At 39.5% G+C, this 20,879-nt stretch overlaps 2 protein-coding genes across 12 annotated transcripts in view; both read right to left on the reverse strand.

Moving 5' to 3' along the window:
- Nucleotides 1–655: 655 nt before the first annotated feature.
- On the reverse strand, nt 656–11,120 carry LOC113058198 (TATA-binding protein-associated factor 2N-like). 9 transcript variants are annotated; one of them, XM_026225879.1, is made up of 16 exons: nt 10,961–11,120; nt 10,535–10,568; nt 10,310–10,352; nt 10,151–10,220; nt 9,970–10,078; nt 6,006–6,142; nt 5,742–5,904; nt 3,402–3,436; nt 2,831–2,863; nt 2,471–2,580; nt 2,263–2,392; nt 2,069–2,176; nt 1,902–1,980; nt 1,739–1,824; nt 1,221–1,359; nt 656–1,140 (listed from the first exon to the last, which is right to left on the reverse strand). In XM_026225879.1, exons 1-16 carry the CDS (start codon nt 10,968–10,970, stop codon nt 1,101–1,103), a joined length of 1,326 nt encoding a protein of 441 aa, XP_026081664.1. In that variant the 5' UTR covers nt 10,971–11,120; the 3' UTR covers nt 656–1,100. The 9 variants fall into 9 exon arrangements, with proteins under 9 accessions (XP_026081664.1, XP_026081666.1, XP_026081663.1 ...); XM_026225881.1 differs by having other exon boundaries at nt 5,742–5,886; nt 6,006–6,139; nt 10,151–10,223; XM_026225878.1 differs by having other exon boundaries at nt 6,006–6,139; nt 10,151–10,223.
- Nucleotides 11,121–14,603: 3,483 nt separating this feature from the next.
- The window catches only part of LOC113058193 (NADPH--cytochrome P450 reductase-like), a 29,620-nt gene continuing 23,344 nt past the window's right edge, over nt 14,604–20,879 (reverse strand). For all 3 annotated transcript variants that reach the window (XM_026225869.1, XM_026225868.1, XM_026225870.1), the window contains 7 exons: nt 19,648–19,766; nt 18,968–19,149; nt 17,254–17,403; nt 16,792–17,059; nt 16,491–16,636; nt 15,549–15,634; nt 14,604–15,470 (listed from right to left, as the gene is read on the reverse strand). In XM_026225869.1, coding sequence (XP_026081654.1) covers nt 15,326–15,470; nt 15,549–15,634; nt 16,491–16,636; nt 16,792–17,059; nt 17,254–17,403; nt 18,968–19,149; nt 19,648–19,766 — 1,096 coding nt within the window. In that variant the 3' untranslated portion in view covers nt 14,604–15,325. The remainder of the gene's footprint in view (nt 15,471–15,548; nt 15,635–16,490; nt 16,637–16,791; nt 17,060–17,253; nt 17,404–18,967; nt 19,150–19,647; nt 19,767–20,879) is intronic.

The following is a 20,879-nucleotide window of genomic DNA, read 5'->3' on the forward strand; positions in this document are numbered from 1 at the left end:
ATTTTGAGACGAATTACAATTCACTTACATGAAACAAAATTCGTTAATCTTTTTTTTTTTTGATTGAAAATGTCTAGTTATTGCTTTAGCTCAAATAATAGCATGATTCTGAGGACTTTAGATGTGTATCTTTGATCACTCAGTGTCTGAGTCAGATCAGTCTGCTTCTGTGCTCCCCAGTGTCTACAGACCAGTTCTGTGTCAGTCATGTATTTTGCTGGGAATTCTAATTCAATTTTGTAAAATTTCATTACATAAAATGGGGGGTATGAGAACAGAAATCTGAACTAAAATAAGTTTCACTTGTAACTTTCACATACAATTATTTGAATGCATCAAATTAAAAGAGCAAGTAAACAAAATAAAATGCATTTACAATTTATTAAAATAAGGGTTAAATTACTTTAATCAGAGTTTTTCTCTTTTTTTTTTTTTTTTAATAAGTGGTGCACTGATTTTCCACTTGCTCTTATTCAACCAGAGGCCGGTGTATAATACATTTGTAGTTATGTTTACTGCAACTATGACAGTACACACTATAATCTCATTTCACAGGAGTTTTTGAAGCACTTACATTAGTGTTTAACTGCAGTTTAATGTTGTTATACACTGCATATATTACAACATTCTTCAGAGAATAAAAGACAGAAACAAGTAAGATCAAAGGGTGTTTAATTTTTTTTGCAAAAAAGAAAATCAAAAGCAAAGAGAAACAAGTAAAACGATTTGTGTCGATTGATTTCCTACAAACAAATATTTCACAAATTGAATCACACACTAAATGCCAAATTCAAAAAGTCAGGAAATTTAAGGTAACAAAAATAACATCTGGCCCCTCCCCCCTCCCCCAAAGCAATATGACCCTTTAAAGCCGATCTGTGGTCAGTATGGCCACGTCCTGACAGGACTGATCCGCTTCACCCCGTTCCCTTCACTCAGCCCCTCACAGTAGATTCAACATTAATGGGAAAAACTGCTCATTTCAGACAGTATATGCAGGACACTCATGCAACAGAAAGGATTGCAGACACAAACCTCTCCCTGAACCCTCCCCCCCCACACAATAAACAGCGGTCTGGAATGGCATCCACGTGAAGGCTTCAGTACGGCCGGCCTCGTCTGTCGTCTCTGTGGTCTCCCCTTTAGTGTGGGACGGAGACGAGCATTACTCAGACATCAAAGATCTCATGTGACACTTCAGACTGGAGGCGTTTCTTTACCTTCCACCCATTTTGTATCCTCCTCCTCCTCCTCCACCATATCCTCCACGGTCTCCACCCCTGAAGCCTCCTCCTCGTCCGCCTCTGAACCCGCCACGGTCCCCACGGTCCCCTCCGTACCCGCCTCGACCACCACGATCTACAGTCAAAACACAGTGTTGTGCACAGCTTCTGCTTGACGGGAAACAGCACTCGCCAGATGTTTCATCAGAGCAGGGGTCAAGCTCGTTTCCACCACGAGATGAGAAAAAGGAATTGGGACACTCACACTTCTAACGTTTTTGCTACTTGAGGATGAAGGGTAAATTGTGAGGACATTGCAATTCTGATTTTTCCCCTCGCAAATTAGTTTAGATCTCACCAATTTGTAAAACCTGAATTGCGAGACTCTCAGAATTTCAAGAAAGTCAGAATTGTATCTTCCAAATCGGAGTAAAAAAATAAGTTTTTATCCCGTGGCAGAAGCAAGTTGTCATAAGCTGCTCCCCTCCATTGGTCAATCGTTTCAGCTTCCTTACCTCCTCCATAACTATCTCCTTCTGGTTTAGATGTTCCACACCGGTTGCATTCATATCTTCTGGCAAAGTTCATGTTGCCACAAGAGCTGCAAGAGATGCTTCGTCAATAAACACAAATAGACGACAGATCAAGCTGATTCACAAATATCTGCATGCGCCGAACCTGTTGGGACAAGGCCAGTCTCCACCCTTCACATCAAACGAGGGACCTCCACCAAAGCCACCACCTCTGCCTCGGAAACCTGAGCGCAAACACACAAACTGATTACAGAAAGAACAAACTGGTTTTATTTTATACAAGCAAAGAAGAGTCAGGTTTCCCAAACATACCGCCGCCGCCTCCACGTCCTCGTCCGCCTCCTCCTCCACCTCTCTGGGTGAACTCCGCCCTTCTGGTAGCAAACGACACCTTGAGGGGTTTTCCATTAAATTCTTTCCCTGTATTCCAACAAAACGAGACCCAAAATCAGCCCTATTTTAATAAAGCTCCTCAAGCCGAAGAGACCGTGAGAAGCTTCTCCTACCATCAAACCAGTCGATGGCAGCTTTGGCTGAAGGAGGATCATCGAAGGACACCGTGGCTTCACCCTTCAGGCGTCCGGTGGCTTTATCAGTGTACAGATTGATCATAGGTTTGCCGGTCTTCTTATTGACCTGTCATTAGAGCAGATCTGCTGTAAATTAGGATTCTTCAGGTCTCTGCGGTTCATGACGTCAGGGGAGTAAACTTGCCTTAATGATTCCTATTTGTTTGAAGTAGTCGCCCACTTCCTCAGGGGTGACGTCTTCACTGAGCCCTTGGACAAAGATGGTGTTATTGTCCGAGTTATCCTGATCGCCATCTGGAATTAGGAGAAGAATCATCTCATAGTGGAGTCGAGACACTATTACAATACTTAAAGCATGCTGACTTCCACTAACTCAATATCTTGGGTCCTATGATCTGCAGAAAAACACAAATGGAATCTAGTTCTAAAAATGGAATTTACTGTACAAGTTCAAAAATGAAAAACATTCCTAAAATGGGAAAAAATTTAAATGGCAAATATATGAACTTCATAGGTCTTTCATAAGTTAGCCATAAGCACTCACCTCCATCATCCTTTTGACCGTACTCTCTGGATCCTAAAAAAAACAAGACACGAAAGGGAAATACAACTGTGAGAATGTGACAAATAACAACATGAACCTTTATTTAACTACAACGACTATGAATACAAAGTGTGAATAAAACCAAACTGCTTTGCTATGTAGATTTGACCTTTACAAGTGAGACTTTAATCTATGCACGAGTGTGTCCAAAATCGCTGCACCATTTCCAACACCTTTGTACACCAGAAGAAACTTTCTGTGAGACTAGCAAAAATTAAAGGAGAAGTATTCATTTAAATCACGTCTCTTTGTCACCTTATGCACAGCTGGCATCCAGAACACTGGCATTTAATTCAATTTCCTCATGCAAGAAGACCATTTAATATAAAACTGGGTAGTTGTTAGACTATCTCAACAAGAGCATTACCAGAGACGACAGCAATAAAGACAATAAGGTGATGTTCCTTTGGGTTGACATATAATGGTGGCTCAAGAGCTCATTTGTCAGCTAATCTTTCTGTATCTTTTTGTTTTAATCTTTCCCCCACTGAGACAGATGCTCATCACTTACCACCGTAATTTTTGTAGCCACCACGGTCACCACCACTGCAGAGGAAAAAATTGAAGATATGATGGCTTTCCATTGTTGATACCTGGGAGCGCAAGGCTCCCTCTTTACCAGTAATCCTTTCATGGTTTACTACTGAGGAGGAAACGGCTCCCATTGACGGATAGGTTAAAGATGATGGGCCAAATGCACATGAAACATTGCATACTGAAACCAAAGGCGGCAAGCCTCTTTCCCAATTAGAATGGCTTTTTTTGGTTGAACGCCAATATTTGATGCTCTCTGAATTGAGACTAAAACCAGAGAAGAGCACGGAGGATAACCTCCCTGCTCCCTCTCCAGTTCTTCAAGAATTGACTCTAGATTTGAGCGTCTAAACTGTTGTGGCACTCGTGTAGACGAGCACACATTTTCCTTCCATTATGAGTGCTTATGAGCTCCAATGGCTGAGGTCCAACTTTAATTTCACTCACTTTGATACCTGTAGTATAAAATGTAGACCGGTTAACACAAAATGAAACAACACTGTGCAGACACCGATTCATGTGGAGTGACTGAGAACTGTTCCTTGCGGCTGAACTTTCCAACGTGAACGCTCTCCCAAAGGGAAGGAGGAAAAACTGATGGAGATCAAAAGAAATGAGCACTAAAAATTGGATTTCAACCGGCATTACAAACTTAAGTGGATAACAAGTGGAAACTTCGGATTGATTTGGGTTTTCTTCAGAATAAGAATTTAACCAGCCAATGAAATTGAGAACTACATTAAGATGAGGAAGCGTACTAGTTGGGGCTTTCCTACACAAAGACAACATTTTACCAAAATGTACCAGGCTTCCAATCAATTCTCATGTTTTTCAGACGTCTAAACTCTTACTGATTCTAGAGCAGATTGAAACCTTGAGGGAAAATATCCATAGATGTGTCTGAGCTAAAACTTTAAGGGTGCAACGACAATCATTATAGAAAAATAAAAAATGGCACGATGAGTATCGTGATGTAAACGATCTGATTCGCAACAGTTGGTTTTATCAGAGACGTAGCTTACTGTACAAGGTATAATTCACCTAAAAATGTAAATACTGTAATCATGTACTCACCCACATTTAGTTAATATCATAAAGGCGTCCTAAAAATAATCAGTCGAGCAGTTCAGTCCAAATACATGCATGTTTTGATAATGCCATAATTAACTAAATTAAACTATTTTGGTTCAAAATATCATGATCAAGAGTTCGGTATCATAACTTGTATTAAATCATGACATAAGTGTGTCGTTACACTGCTTTAAAACATGACTTCTATGTGAATGGGATTCATTTTAAAGGGGTCATGAACTGCCTTATTTTGTACTCTTCTCCAATTGTTCTCTGCTGTGTTTTGGGTTTAAAACAAGTGCATGCACAAACTATCTGTAACCAATAGGTCCCACTTCAATAAAAACAGTTCCTCACACTTGTGTGGTGTAACATTACTGTCAGATCCGATATAGTCAAACAGCATTGACTTCTAGATTGAATCTCTCTGAAAATCCTGCTTCAAATTGTGCCTTGCTTGTAGACAAATCTACAGTAAAATAAATTGAACAAAGGAACAAGTTCTTATGGTCATCTTTCCTGATGTTGGGACCAGAAGGAAGGCAATGAAAAGACTGTTTCCACAGCTTGGCACTGAACAGCATCTCTCAGTCTTTGGAGCATCTTGGTCATTTGGTTTCTGTGTAGCCCTGTGATTGCGCCTCTCATTTACACTACGTTTGTGATGGAGCTAAACAGGCACTGACGTAGAAGCAGGCGTAGATCTTCTACAGAGGCACTGTTTAGTCACTATTATGACAAAGTGGCCATTCCACGACCTGTGGTTTTGGCTTCAATAAGTGATTATAGACCAACAAGAAACTTTGAGTTCTGAAACTTACAGGATGTTTTTATAGCACAATGACCCCTTATGTCAAAAGATGAAGGGTTTCTGATTTCTCAGTTCATGACCCCTTTAATGCAGAAAAATGTGGACTAGAGATGGAGAGAAACCTTGCTAATGTAGCCTCAACACTTAAAATGTACAAGCATCATACAAGAAACGTTCATAAAGTTACCATGAGTCCACTGGGTGGAGTGTCACTTCACAGAAACGGATGGATGCTGGGTCCAGAGAGTACAACCTCTTCACATAATAAAAGTACAGACAAGCCTCCAAACTTTCAAATACTTGACCAAAATGGTTATCAATAACCAAAAAATAAAGAAAAAAGAAATCCTATAAATGAACCGTTTTCAGGCCTACGTGCATTGTTGTTGCTTTTTTAATCAGTGATGTAATACCTTTAGGGGTGGGCAGACTTACCCCATACCGGAGGGTGGGCCGCCCCGGCCACCTCTGTCATAGCCTCCGCGGTCATAGCCCCCACGATCATAACCCCCGCGACCTCTGCCCCTGTAACCCTCGGACCGGTCCGAGCCGCTGTCATCACCATACCTGCGGGCGTCACCTGAAGAGAGCGGAGGGACTGCTTTTACATTCATTTGACAATTGATAAGACAAACAAAATCAAACAACGTTCAGATCAAGAGTGTATGCAAGACACGCAGCAGTAAATTAAAGAATTACCATCACCGCGTCGTGCATATCCACCTTGAGACCCCCCGTATGAGCCGCCGGACTGACCCAGCGCTGCCCCATCAGCCCCGGCTCCTGACGGCTGACCGTACGAGCGCTGCTGCCCATACGACTTCTCACCATAACTGCTGCGAGACAGGATGGAGGGCAAGAAGTTTATTTACAGGTGGCTGGAAACAGGTTTTCTGGTGCATCGTCTTTGTTGATGCACACACTCACGTGAGCTCTTAAAGCGGTCATAAATTTTTCCTTTCTCTGTGGAGCATAACAAGCTCTTGGTGCATGAAGATGATGTGTAAAGTTGCAAAGACTAAAGTCTCAAATCCAAAGAGATATTCTTTATCAAAGTTAAGACTCATCTACATCCCTTTAAAACATGTCCCCACATCTCTACATCACCATGCAGGGCTCCAGACTAACTTTTTACACTAGGAGCACAGTGGCCCCCAACTGAAAATTTTAGGGGCACAACCAGAAAATTTAGGGGCGCACACCGTAAATCAACATGCTAACCAAATCTACTAATTTCCACTGTATTACTAATAAATACTTTAATAATAGATGCAGAAATTACAATGTGCCGTTTCAAATTCAGTGTCACATTTTATTCTGCACTTTTGAAGATGCAACAAAGTAAACTGACAGCACCATCGCTGTCATGACAGTACAAATAGTAAACAAAATTCCATACACTCAGAATAAAAAATGTGCATAGTAAAAAAGTTTGTGTGCATGCTTTATCGTTGTTGTATGTTTCGTTAAGTTTTAAGCCATTCTTCCTTTGAAGGTCGAGCTGGCTTTTGTATTTGGTGAAAGGTAGTTCTAATGCTTGTAGTACCTCAGCCATCTGAATTCTTACAGCCAGTCTTCTCGAAAATGGTGAGTGTGGACCAGGGCCGGCCCTGACCAATTTGCAAGATTTTACCTGGCGCCTCATGCATATATATATATATATATATACACACACACACACACACATTACAGCAGAACTGTTTCCAACACTCATAATAAATCATCATATTAGAATGATTTCTAAAGGATCATGTGATAGACTGGATGTCACATGTGACACTGAAGAATGGAGTAATGATGCTGAAAATTCAGCTTTGCATCACAGAAATAAATGATAATTTAAAGTATAATAAATTGAAAACAAATTATTTTAAGTTGTAATAATATAACACAATATTACATTTTTTCTGTATTTTTGATCAAATAAATGCAGGCTTGATGAGCCGAAGAAACTTCTTTCAAAAACATTAAAAATAGTAATGTTTCCAAACTTTTGGCCTGTACTGTATCCCCCCAAAACTGCACAACTGTAGAGTAAAAAACAAAACAAAAAACAAAACAAAAAGTGATAATAAAAAATGCGTCTTAAAACTGATTGTACAAAATCACAGTCTGGGGACTCAGATCTCAGAACAACTGCTAACATTAAGTTTAAGGTAAAAATAACTGCCATGAAATTATAGTATCTTACTCCTATGCAATAAATTGCTATTTCACTACATCTCTTTACCTCTGTCTTTATCCTCTTCTCTTCTTTTTGGCACTGTATCTATCGCAGACTATGCTCATTTATAATGTGTCATGTAAATTCGGCCTTCCGTCACAATCAGGAAACTTTCACCGTGTCTAGAACTGGCGCGAGCTGCCAGGCCCGTTTCTACGAGCTGTGTGTTAACAAAAGCAGTGCTGTATACATTGGATGCGGCGTCGGGCACGCTACACAACAAATTACCAACAACTGATCGTGCGCGCGCTCTGTTTCTGACACACTTCAAGCACTCGATGGGCGGGGGAAGATTGAAGAGCCGGATTTTTTTTTTTTTTTTTTTTGCTTTATTTGGAAGTGTTTTGAATTAATGGTTTTTAAATAGTAGCCTATTATAAAAAAAAATATGCAAAAAAAAAAAAAAAAAAAAAAAAAATCACTCGTTCACTCATTCTGGTGCCCCTATGGATGAGTGGCGCCCTTAGCATTTGCCTATACCACGGGCCGGCCCTGGTGCGGACTTTTTTAGCCACACCAACCTCTGACTCTGAATCATCATCTGACGGTGACACTAGGCTCTGGCACTGGTACACTAGCCGCAGGTCGGAAGAACGAATCAATAGTTCGCTTGCTCATAGCTCAGACGCACGCACATATCAGGTTGTGATGATATTTGTCTCGGTTTCCTTCCCACAGATGTTTACGCCCGCTCAATTATCTCTAGGCCCCTCCCCCTCCACACATTTTAGCCACTTACAGTGGCCATTCCCTATTCTTCTCACACGCATTTGCCGCCTCACAGACAGGCATCACTCAATGAGACGCGAGTGTGTGCAAGTGTGTGTGTTTGCGTGCTTGCGTGTGCAAATCTACTGGTCGCACATGTGCGACTGGATGTGAAATTCAGTCGCACACTCTCAAAATTTGGTCGCAAAATGCGACCATTTGGTCGCAGTCTGGAGCCCTGCCATGTGGAAATATTAGTGTAATGCCACCCAAATGTTCACACAAAGAAGCCGTGGGTTCAGTAACAGTTAGGGTTGAAGCAGTCACGACAGAGAGATGTGTGTGTATCTAGGAGAATGGACGACTGTTTAGTAAACCTAGAAGAGGAGGTCATTTTAACTTTACGACAATCTGGCACTTCTGAATCAGCTACTGGAAGTGTGTTTTGTTATCAATTTAAGTATTTGCTGTTGAATGTTCAAATGCGGAGTTTTGCGTATCGTGTGTGTGTGTGAGAGAAAGAAAGTCACACAGGAGTCCGCTGTCTTAACCATCTGTGGCTTGTGTTCTGCAAACACATAAAAAGCTTCATCACGGCATCTGTCAACACTTTCTCTTTCGAGCTTGAACTGACGGTAAAACTGAACTGACGGTAAAACTGAGGACATTATTAACAGTCTATACTTTTAAATATGAAGCACGCGATTATGGAAAGGGTTGTTACTTTCCAACGAGTGCTTGTGGTGTTCGGCCAATCACAATGCACTGGATCAGTTGGCCAATCAGAGAAGACTGCGCATGTCAGAAGGAGGGACTTCGTAGAAAATGACTATTTTAAACGAGCCCTCACTAATGCCACATCTCATTCTTGTTTCTGTGGTGGTGTGTTGGTCTCATCATGAGGTGCGCGGTGCGGAGCGCTGTGTGACCAATGCATCAGTTCAACTGAATTTTACTCCAAATATATGAACGTACCTGTTTTCAATACTTTATATTTAACGTGTTCATTTATGTCCAATATTAGTATTAAACTGTTGAACTTCAAATGAAATCTACTATTGATTTTCACCATTGACTGATGTCGCAGTTTAGACATAACTTCTGTGCACAGATGCGGCAGATGTGTCACAGGATGCATGATGTGACCGCTGCGTCTGACTATATATGAACTGACGGTTTTAAATACAGTATTTTATATTTAACGTTAGTTTATCAGTATGTTTGAAAGTATATTTTTCTGATTATTGGTGATTCCATAGGCAATCTCTCGTGCACCTGCTTGGTTTAAAATCACCAAATAGTTATGCTATGATAAGAACAAAGTCTCTCTTGCTCCACACATGCACCATAATATCGTCGATCTCACGGCTGACAATATAAAAAAAAAGTCCATATCACCCAACACTATAATGTACAGTGTTTGAATAATAATGTGTTTTTGAACATTAAAACATGTAAACATATTCTGTTACACGAAATAATGATCTTGTAAAAAAAAAAAATCATGATCCCTTTAAGGGTTATACCAATTTTAATAAATATCAGCTGCTAATATTTTGATTGTTGAACAAATACAAAAGTTAAACACATTGACGGATACAAAGACTGACTGAACCCAGTGTTCAAACAGTTTAGTAAGTGATCTATAAAAAAAGGAAAAACAATCATGCAAATTTGGCCTTACTCACAAATTAGAGCACAAGGACAAAAGGTAAGAGTGCGATCTGTTACCTGGCCGAGGGTTCAGACGCCTGCTGTCCGTAGCTGTCGAAGCCCTGCTGCTGCGGCTGACTGTATCCTCCAGAAGAGTAGCCCTGACTCGCCTGACCGTAGCTCTCTCCTTCAGAAGAACACGTGTTACACACCCTTCATGAACACACACACACTCAATCAATCATTCATTAACACATACCACCAGTCTGTCCATAAGAGGAGTAACTCTGTCCAGTGTAAGAGCTGCTGCTGTTTGCCTGACCGTATCCCTGCTGGAGAGAAGATGTCTCAGTCAACACAAACTCAACACTACAATGATGCACATCTACAACAGAGAGATAATAAAACATCACATCACCTGTCCGGCTGGATAGCCCTGGGAGCCGCCATAAGAGCCATAGCTGCACAATAATAAAGGTTGAAAATGACACATCTTGAAACAAATCAATGGGTTAATCTTGCAGAAATAAATACAATAAAACAATGGCACTGCATTATTTGCACCAGATTATTAACATGGTAACTTAACATTTACATTATTATTGATCAAGTAATGTTTATAAAACTATAATCTGTCTCTTACCTTTGTTGAGCGCCAGGCTGGCCGTAGCCTGAATCTGTGAAGACAAGTCATTAATTAGTCAGAAATTATTAACGTTTTTAAAGCATATGAAGACGCGCGCGTGCTATCAGCGATGATTATGCTAAGCTAATAATCACACCACGCTACACTACGAGCACGTTCATGAGCTAAATGATCATCTCCCCTAGAGTTACGTTTCCATCGAGCTCGCTTACAATTATTAAACACAAGTAAAAACATAATTCAAAAGCTTTACGTTGTTCTTCTGTCGTGAGTGTGGTTTTATATTCAAACCTGGGCGAACCGCGCGTCGTCAGATTAGCCGCTAATGCTAAGCGCGCTGCGTTAATCAACTTTCACACTGAAAATCAAACAAATAACGAACAACAACAGCGCTGCGCCTTACAATATATCATATATATTTACCTGAGGACATCTTTCCGGCGGAAATAAAATCAAATGAGCACCTGTTCCAAAATAAACAAATTAAAAACCCGGCACGAGCGGAACACACGCACTACAGACTTCTTATGACCTTTGACTCGAGGCCGGACGGTACCATCTACTTAACGGGAACGCGCAGATTCATCCGTTGGTCTAGGGCACATAAAAAAATAAAAAAAGCAGCAGAGTTTATCACGCATAACTGGTGAGAAAACTAATGATAAAGAAAATGACAAGCGAAACGAAATGAGATGTATTTGGTCAAAATGTGTTTGGACGAAGACCCCTGTCTGTTAGAAAGTGGTATCAACTTAGCGCCTTTTCTCTCACATGGTCACCAGTGGCTTTGTGACGTCACGACACGATGACGTCTGCTGTCTTAAGCTTTCACGTTAATAATTTCAATATTTAAAATAATAAAAAAAAATATATTAATTTCGCTAGAAATCCCGGTTTTTACTGAATGAACACGAGCTTGCACTGTGAAGAATATTGATATCAAATATAGGCTACTACATTTTATCTCAGTCGCTTCGGTATATTTATCAAATAAGAAATGAAATTCTCAAAAATACTTGTGCATCTTCCACATCATCTAGTCATACACATCTTAAAACCAGTTTCTCATTCTTTTGAACAAGTTGCAATGTATTGGTTAAATTCATGCTATTGATTATGTACATTTATCTGCGTAATCCTACATTATCAGCTGCTAATGTCACTAAACCACAACTAGAGTTAACTGGTAAATTATAGGACTGTTTCAAGTCTTCCATTTCTGTCTAATATTTTAGATAAAGTTGTGTCTGCTCAAAAAAAAACAAGGTTTAGCGTATGCATGCCTAACTAGTATTCTACATTTAGTAATCAACTCAAAACACCTGCAAAGGTTTCCTGAGTCTTCAAAATGGTCTCAGATTGGTTCACTAGGCTACACAATCATGAGGAAGACTGCTGATCTGACAGTTGTCCAGAAGACAATCATTGACACCCTTCACAAGGAGGGTAAGACACAAACATTGCCAAAGAAGCTGTTCACAGAGTGCTGTATCCAAGCATGTTAAAAGAAAGTTGAGAGGAAGGAACAAGTGTAGAAGAAAAAGATGCACAACCAACCGAGAGAGCCGCAGCCTTATGAGGATTGTCAAGCAAAATTGATTCAAGAATCTGAGTGAACTTCACAAGGAATGGACTGAGGCTGGGGTCAAGATATCAAGAGCCACCACACACCGAAGTGTCGAGGAATTTTGCTACATAGTTGTCGTATTCCTCTTGTTAAGCCACTCCTGAACCACAGCAACATCAGAGGCATCTTACCTGGGCCAAAGAGAAGAACTGGACTGTTGTCCAGTGGTCCAAAAGTCCTCTTTTCAAATGAGTGCAAGTTTTGTATTTAATTTGGAAAACAAGGTCCTAGAGTCTGGAGGAAGGGTGGAGAAGCTCATAGCCCAAGTTGCTTGAAGTCCAGTGTTAAGTTTCTACAGTCTGTGATGATTTGGGGTGCAATGTCATCTGCTGGTGTTGGTCCATTGTGTTTTTTGGAAACCAAAGTCACTGCACCCGTTTACCAAGAAATCTTGGAGCACTTCATGCTTCCTTCTGCTGACCAGCTTTCTGAAGATGCTGATTTCACTTTGCAGCAGGATTTGGCACCTGCCCGCACTGCCAAAAGTACCAAAAGTTGGTTAAATGATCATGGTGTTGGTGTGCGTGACTGGGCAGCAAACTCACCAAACCTGAACCCCAGAGAGAATCTATGGGCTATTGTCAAGAGGAAGATGAGAAACAAGAGACCAAACAATGGAGATGAGCTGAAGGCCACTGTCAAAGAAACCTGTGCTTCCAGACCACCTCAGCAGTGCCACAAACTGATCACCTCCATGCCACGCTGAACTGAGGCAGTAATTAAACCAAAAGGAGCCCCTATAAAGCATTGAGTACATGTACATGTGTTATGACCTTTAAAATGCTATGCATCTGTGAACTCTGTTTTTGTCTTTGTTGTCGTTTGGTAATGAGTGTTATACCAGAGAGATATTCTGTGCAGTGAATCTGAGTGTCTGTCATTGTAAGATCAAATACTGAATCTCCTGTTTCTCTGAACATTTCCCGTTTTAACTACGATTTGGATTCTGATTCTGCTTTGTGTATGCCCTGAAACTGTGTAAATATTCTTGTAAATACTAGCTTGCCATACTAAGGGATGTAGGGGGTTAGACGCTATTTTATTTATGTATCTTTTCCTCACTTTGTTTATGGTTGAGGGAGGTAACAGTTGGTCTGTATTTTGTTTTCTTTATTTCATTTGTGGTTATTTAGTTTCAAAGAATAGTTATTGTTTTGGCCTTGCCTGCCCCGGAAAAGATTCCTGTTGGAAGAGAATAAAAATAGTTTATTTGCATCTCTCTGGTGTGATCTCTGTTCTCTTTTTCTGTTACGACTAACCCCTCAAGGTCAACAGTAAATGAACATACTTTCCAGAAGGCCAAGGATTCACTAAAAATGTTGTTGGGTTTTTGTTAAATGTGAGCCAAAATCATCACAATTAAAAGAACCAAAGACTTAAACTTCTTCAGTCTGTGTGCACTGAATTTATTTATTACACAAGTTTCACAATTTGAGTTGAATTACTGAAATAAATGAACCTTTCCACGACATTGGAATTGGAAGTGTTGTTGCATTTAAAAATAGTTACTTAATATTATATTATGCATTTATATTCTTTTACCAACAAATCTAAATTTTAACATTTTTGATGCAATGACACCGTTTTGTGTTGTGATTATGTGATGATTTCTTCACGCCGTGACATCACAACAACATTTACAAACCTTTAGCAACAAATCCACCTTCCTTGTGGAGCACTGATGTTAAAGAAAATATTCATCATATCCTTTACATTTTATTAAAATATAGTCAGCTGTTTCAGGGAGGTCACATCATGTTTTCCTAATGACGTCTTTATTCTCACCCTCCCATTTACTTTGCCTCATATCTTTTTATGCTTTTTTAAGTAGCCCTTTTATTTCTAACTTACTCATCAGAACATTAAAGATTAAACCCTGTCTGGATGAATTTCTCTATTTGATCCACTTCATTTCCTTCTTTTCCTGAATGTGTGGAAGTATCCATACGAAAGAGATAACTCTTTTATTTGCATTCGGAACAAACTTTGTAAAATATCGGATAAAATTTCACCAGAGATTTAACACACATTAAACTTGAAAATGCTGAAAAAGATATGACCACTTCAGGTGTGGGACAGTAATACAGGACACGAGTCCTTTCATATAGTCCATGAAGCCAAGAAAAATATGGCAGGAGAAATCAATAAATATTCTATTTAAATGTGTATTAGAAATAAATCAGAGCCAGGAATTCACTATTGAAGTCAGTTTCTGTCACAGAGTGTAAGAATAAAACTATAAGGGGCTAAACTTTCTCAGTTTTGATTAAAAAAAGTAATATCCGCAAAGACAGAACATAGATTTGCAGATTTTCTATTACTACAGTACTGTGGTCTCCCAGTGTTCAGCATTACGGATTCATTTACAACAATCATCTTGCATCACATAAAGCACATAATGAAACTACCAGACAAACTCATCAGGCAAACAAAGACCGCTTCAAAGCTAGCTTTACATTTTAATGTGTTGATGATAATTAATATTATTCAAGACGCAGAAAATAGTGATGCATAAAAGTGAACAGAAACAGGCTAAAGACCAGGGTGATGTTAGTTATATTTAATCATTACAAATATGCCTAAACAGCTGTGTGTGTCAGATATATGAGGTCCATACAAAACTCTGATTACGTAAAAAAAAAAAGAGCAAAAAACTACCCCTTTCTAGATTTCTATCATCTTCCCAAATAGTAAACCTTTGAGCAGCGATGCCTCCAGACCAGCATCTGATCCCTCGTCTCTAATAAAAGTGTGAGAAGACAAACCCAGGCGTTCAGAGAGCTACGAGGACAAGCTGGGATGTTTCTGACATCTGAAGGCTGAAAATCACAGAAAACACTCTTCGTACTCCTCCAAGAGTCATGTTTAAACCTCTCTCCTCAAGTTCAGAACAATAACAGTGAGTTAAAGTCTCTTCACGCTAACACAGAAGCGCTCCAGCATTCATCCAGCTCTAGTCTGGCCTTACTAAAACGATTATAAAGATTCATGCATATGTGTTTGATTAGTATGTGAGGATCATGATTGTACACAGTATTTGTGACGGGATCTGTTCAGGATGAGGTAATGTGTGTGTGTTTTCTGTCTGCAGGATGACAGCGAACACATTTGTTCTCCTCTCTATGAAAGCACACATCAGGACTGAACAGAAGCGGTCTGCTTTAGCTCCACACGTCCTGCGAGTAGCGTCCTTTAGTCATCAGTTTCTTGATGTAGTCCACGGCCTGAGCTTGGCTCAGTTCTCCCAGCTCCTCTGCGATCTCGTAGAAGGCGTTCTGGACGTCCCGCGCCATGTATCGGGCGTCTCTGTGGAGGACAGTGGAGGATGGGTGGTGTTAGAGAGGGTTCAGGTGCGCTCCGTCTCGTGTCGTGAGGTTTACTCACCCGCAGATGTAGATGTGAGCGTTGTCTGTGTGAACCAGTCTCCAGACGGCCTCCTTGTTCCTCTTCAGAAGATGCTGTACGTACACCTGCAGCAAATACATCATTTACATATAAAGTGTGCTGTTTGTCTCCAATATCTGTTCAATAAATCCATTTTAAAGTTAAAAGTTAATCTTGACCTACATTTTAACACAATATGGTCGGTTTTGTCAGTTTTTAGCTCAAATTCAGATGAAAATAGTTCCATTTAAAATTACAGCACAACTGTAGAGCATCTATTTGTAATCAGCGGTGTTTGATTATTAAATCAGTAATGAATGATTCAATGATTCAGTGACTCGTTCATAAAGAGTCACTTGATTTGTTCTGAATCAACTGTTTGAATGAATCGTTTGAATGAATGATTCGTTAAGACAGTGACTTGTCGCCACCTTCTGTTGGATTTTCATATATAGAATATCATTTTATTTTAAAAAATACATTTCAATTTTCATTTTTTAAACACATTACTTTCCATTTAAAAGCCATTAATCTCATAGCGTAAATATAAATAATTTATTTTTATATTTATTAAGTTTAGCCTCTGAAGTGGAACTTTTGATGAATGCAAAAATGATTTCTAAAGTCTATTCCTTTTTTTTTATTGAACATTAATGGTTTAAAAAAAAATGTTTTGGGTAATTGCAGATAATTCGATTAATTAATATGCACATCATGTAATTAATTCGATTTAAAATTGTAATCGCTTGACCGCCTTAGTTTAACACAATTTATAAAACAGATGGTTATGAATGTTGACTTCATCTTTGACTAATATGTCTGTTATGCTACAGAGAGGACGTGCTGAATACTTTTGGCTCTCGGTTACCAGAGATATTTTGGGAGAGATTAATTGATTGTGGGCCAAAGTGAGCTAGACGTGTAGCCTAGCATGAGCGCTACCTTCTCAGTCTGGTCTCTGGAGAAAGCTACGTTGAGCTCCGTCAGGACTCCGGTCTTCTCAAACTCCTTCAGTTCCTCTTGGTACAGGAAGTCCTCGTTCTTGTGACGGCAGCCGTAGTACAACACCGTCTCTCCAACCTCCTTACCTACAAACAGGAAATCAACATCCTAATTTCACGACGACTGACTGGAATAAGGATGGGAGAGAAGGCTCAGCCTCCTTAGCCTCATGTGATTGTGATGCTGATGAAATCCTGACAAACCTTGAGACAGAGGAAGCACAGGACAGCAGAAGTCTTACCCTGTTCTTTGAGCCAGCCGCGCTCCTGGACGAAGCCCATGAAGGGGGCGATGCCGGTGCCCGGGCCGATCATGATGACAGGGTTCGTGGACTTGAAGGGCAGCCGGAACTGAGACTTGCGGATGTACATGGGCACCGTGGCCTTGTGTCCGTTGTCTGTTGGCGTCTTGTTCTTCAGCCAGTTAGTGGCGACCCCTTTATTGACCCGACCGGTCTTGGTCTGGTACTCCACCACTACAGCACAGATGTGGATGCTGTTGGGATGAACCTGTCTCCGGCAGAAAACACCACTTATTTAATTTAATGCTAAAGTGTGTAACTGCTCTGTTTGTCTGAGTCATCTAAATAAAAACCACTAAAAATCACACGGTACACTGAAGCTCAACAGGTGAATGATCATTATCTGTAGGAAACAAATACACACGCTGTCCATCTTTGACTCTACAGTAAACGGTCTCTGACCTTGGAGGAGGATGCGATGGAGTAGTAGCGTGCCTGCAGTCGAGGCAGGAGCTCACACAGGTGATCGATGGGCGGCCGCAGAGACGGAAGATCCTCCAGAATAGCCAAAATATTCCTGCAGGAGTCCAGCACCCAGCTCTGGTACAGCGCCTGAGAGAAGACCAAGACAGAGTCAGGAAAACTGTCGGCTTTCACACTGCAGCAGAAGTGTTTTAATAAAAACCTAACATTTATGCATTTAAGGTTGAGCCAGTTTTCCCCTGCAGTGCCATAATAAAGCAGTAATCTCTGTGAAGCCGTGGTTTCGGTGAATTTATAACAGCTAAGGACCGTCAGGTTCAACGTGAAGCAGAGCTTAGCTGTTAAAAATTCACTGTAAACCACGGCTTCACAGGGATTATTGCTTTTATAAAATGGTTATTCTAGATACAGTACAGACCAACAGTTTGGAAACATTACTATTTTTAATGTTTTTGAAAGAAGTTTCTTCTGCTCATCAAGCCTGCATTTATTTGATCAAAAATACAGAAAAAAACTGTAATATTGTGAAACATTATTACAATTTAAAATATTAATAAATATTGATGAAATAATTTATTATACTTTAAATGATCATTTATTTCTGTGATGCAAAGCTGAATTTTTAGGATCATTATCACGTGATCCTTTAGAAATCATTCTAATGATGATTCAAACTTTGATTCAAAGTTGGAAACAGTTCTGCTGCTTAATATTTTTTCAGAACATGTGATACTTTGATGAATATATATATATTTTTTATATTGTTTTTAAAATAAATATTTTGTAATAATATACACTACTGGTCAGTAATTTAGTAATTTAATTCAGTAATTTCTTTCTTTTTTTAAATAAAATCAATACTTTTATTCAGCAAGGATGTGTTAAATTGATAAAAAGTGAAAAGTGATAGTAAAGAAAATATATTATTAGACTTTTTTTCTTTTATTATTTTGAATAAATGCAGTTCTTTTTAACCTTTTATTGATCAAATATATTCGACAGCAGAACTGTTTCCAACACTCATAATAAATCAGAATATTAGAATGATTTCTAAATGATCATGTGATCGACTGATGTTACTGAAGACTGGAGTAATGATGCTGAAATTCAGCTTTGCATCACAGGAATAAATTATTTTTTTTTAAAGTATATTCAAATAGAAAACTATTATTTTAAATTGTAATAATATATCACAATATAAAAAAAAATCTGTATTTTTTATCAAATAAATGCAGGCTTGATGAGCAGAAGAAACTTCTTTTAAAAACATTAAAAATAGTAATGTTTCCAAACTTTTGGTCTGTACCATATGTAGTTAGGTTTCTCAAAATAAAATGGCAAATAAAGTGATCGCCAAACAATGTAGCTGTTCAGAAACAGTTGTGGTAGCAACAAAGTGGTTGCCGAGCAACACACAGAAGTAAACAAAGGTGTGTGTTTGTAGAGTAATTTACAACTCAGCCAATCAGAATCAAGGATAAACTATCAGCTTTATAAATCAATATAATTCAAGATATCAAAGTTAGTCATTCTACTGTTGTGTAAACACTAGGCCTCAGTGACAGTATCACTAACACGATTAGTAAAAACAGTGCTTTTGGTAACACTGAAGCTCTTCTAATGTCATTATATCACAGTATGATCCTAAATCACTGAGTGTGGTTTATATTAATAGTAGTGTGGGTGATCTTACCTTGCCCTCGGGCGAGGAGGAGGCCATCTTCTTCATGTTCTCCTGCTCTTTGGGGTCAGTGGCGTACTGTGCCAGTTCATAAAGCACGTTTGTGCGCGGAGGATTGGTGATGTCCAGATAGTGGGTCAGAGCGGTGCGGTACGTGGTGGGACACGGGAACGGATGCTTCTTATTGGACTCCTCTGGAAGGAAACACACACAAACACAAACTTGTGGCATGAAACTCTAGATGGCGCAGTCCCATAGGTCTAACTCAGTCTGACCGAATGACATCATTATCACATGGGACAGCTGATTGGTTCTCTCCTGCATCGGTAGCCAATGAGCTCGCTGCTCAGCATTCAAATTTATGACTAGTGCTTGCTGTAGCAGTGCAGCTGGCTTCAGAAACCCTCCTCCTTCCCCAGCTCCACCTGTATAGATCTGCTACGAGGTGATTCATGTATGCTATATGCAGGTTATTCATATGTGTTATATGTGCAGCAGCAGCAGCATTTCTTACATGCTCTCAGCAGCATGTTGTGGATGTGTTGAGAGACCAATTACATCAACACTGTCAAATATATTACCATCCTAATCCCTCCGAGAGTTGTCATGACAGAAATATACTTCAGCGACACAGCTTTAGTAATCCTGACTACTACAGACATGACTGAGCGGCTGAAGGGTTCGTGTCGTACCGTCGAGGTTGTTGAGCGAGATAACAGTGTCCAGGTCCACACCGAGCACCTCACCGATCCTGTTGACGATGACGCTGTCATTGATGGGATACACAGCCACATGGTCTCCCGATTCATACCTGCACACACATTTCATCATTAGTGATTAGTAAGCAGTTTAAAAAGAGTTAAAACCGATGTATAAACAAAAAAATGTTCAATATGTTGAATGCAGTTACTACAGTTCACACCGGTCTTCCTTATCTCTTCAAAAATCAATAAAGATACCAAAGGTCCATTTAAATGGACAAATATTTGCGTATTAACTTACACTGCATAGAATTGTTTATATTTTATTATATTTATACACTTTATTTTGGGGACCAATTTTCACTATTAACTATGACTTTTGCCTCATTAACTCCTAACTACTGCATATTAATAATGAAGCAGCAGTTTATTGGACTTCTGTTGGACTTATGATTATTAACACCCATTCACTGCCATTATAAAGCTTGGAAGAGACAGGATTTGTTTTATAAAACTCAGATTGGATTCGTCTGAAAGAAGAAAGTCCTATATATCTAGGATGGCTTGAGGGTGAGTAAATCATGGGGTAGCTTTTATTTTTGGGTGAACTATCTCTTTGAGTTTAGGTATGATTAAATAGGGTTGAATGATCTAGAATAAGGCATTAATATGCATTAAACTGCTAATATGCTAGTAATATGAATGAATGAGCTTTATGAATGAGCTTTATTGCCAGGTATGTTTACACATACGAGGAATTTGTTTTCGTGACAGAAGCTCCGCAGTACAACAGAATGACAGCGACAAAACATAAAACACATAATAAAAGAATAAAAAATACAAATATGTAGACAGTGAATGACAATATACAAATGACAATTGTAGGCAGGTATATTACAAAGTGAAGTTATGTATGTACATATATATTGTGTGCAAAATTTAAGTGTATACTAAGTATGTGTGTTAGATAAATAAGTGTGTGTGTATATAAATATAAAGTGTAGTGTGTTCGCCATTATTGTCAGCTGTTCATAAGATGAATTGCCTGAGGGAAGAAACTGGTCCTGTGTCTGGTCGTTCTAGTGCTCAGTGCTCTGTAGCGTCGACCAGATGGCAACAGTTCAAAGAGGGAGTGTGCTGGATGTGAGGGGTCCAGAGTGATTTTGACAGCCCTTTTGCTCACTCTGGATAAGTACAGTTCTTGAATAGATGGGAGAGTTGAA

Source organism: Carassius auratus, chromosome 40, assembly GCF_003368295.1.
Source record: "Carassius auratus strain Wakin chromosome 40, ASM336829v1, whole genome shotgun sequence".
Taxonomy (NCBI): domain Eukaryota; kingdom Metazoa; phylum Chordata; class Actinopteri; order Cypriniformes; family Cyprinidae; genus Carassius; species Carassius auratus.

What these genes read in the sequence shown, in the direction of transcription:
- LOC113058198 (XM_026225876.1), bottom strand. An exon ending in CAGCCTGGCGCTCAACAAAG is followed by an intron (nt 10,353 to 10,534) that starts GTAAGAGACAGA and finishes ATTATTGTGCAG; the next exon opens with CTATGGCTCTTATGGCGGCT. An exon ending in AACAAATAGGAATCATTAAG is followed by an intron (nt 2,393 to 2,470) that starts GCAAGTTTACTC and finishes CTCTAATGACAG; the next exon opens with GTCAATAAGAAGACCGGCAA.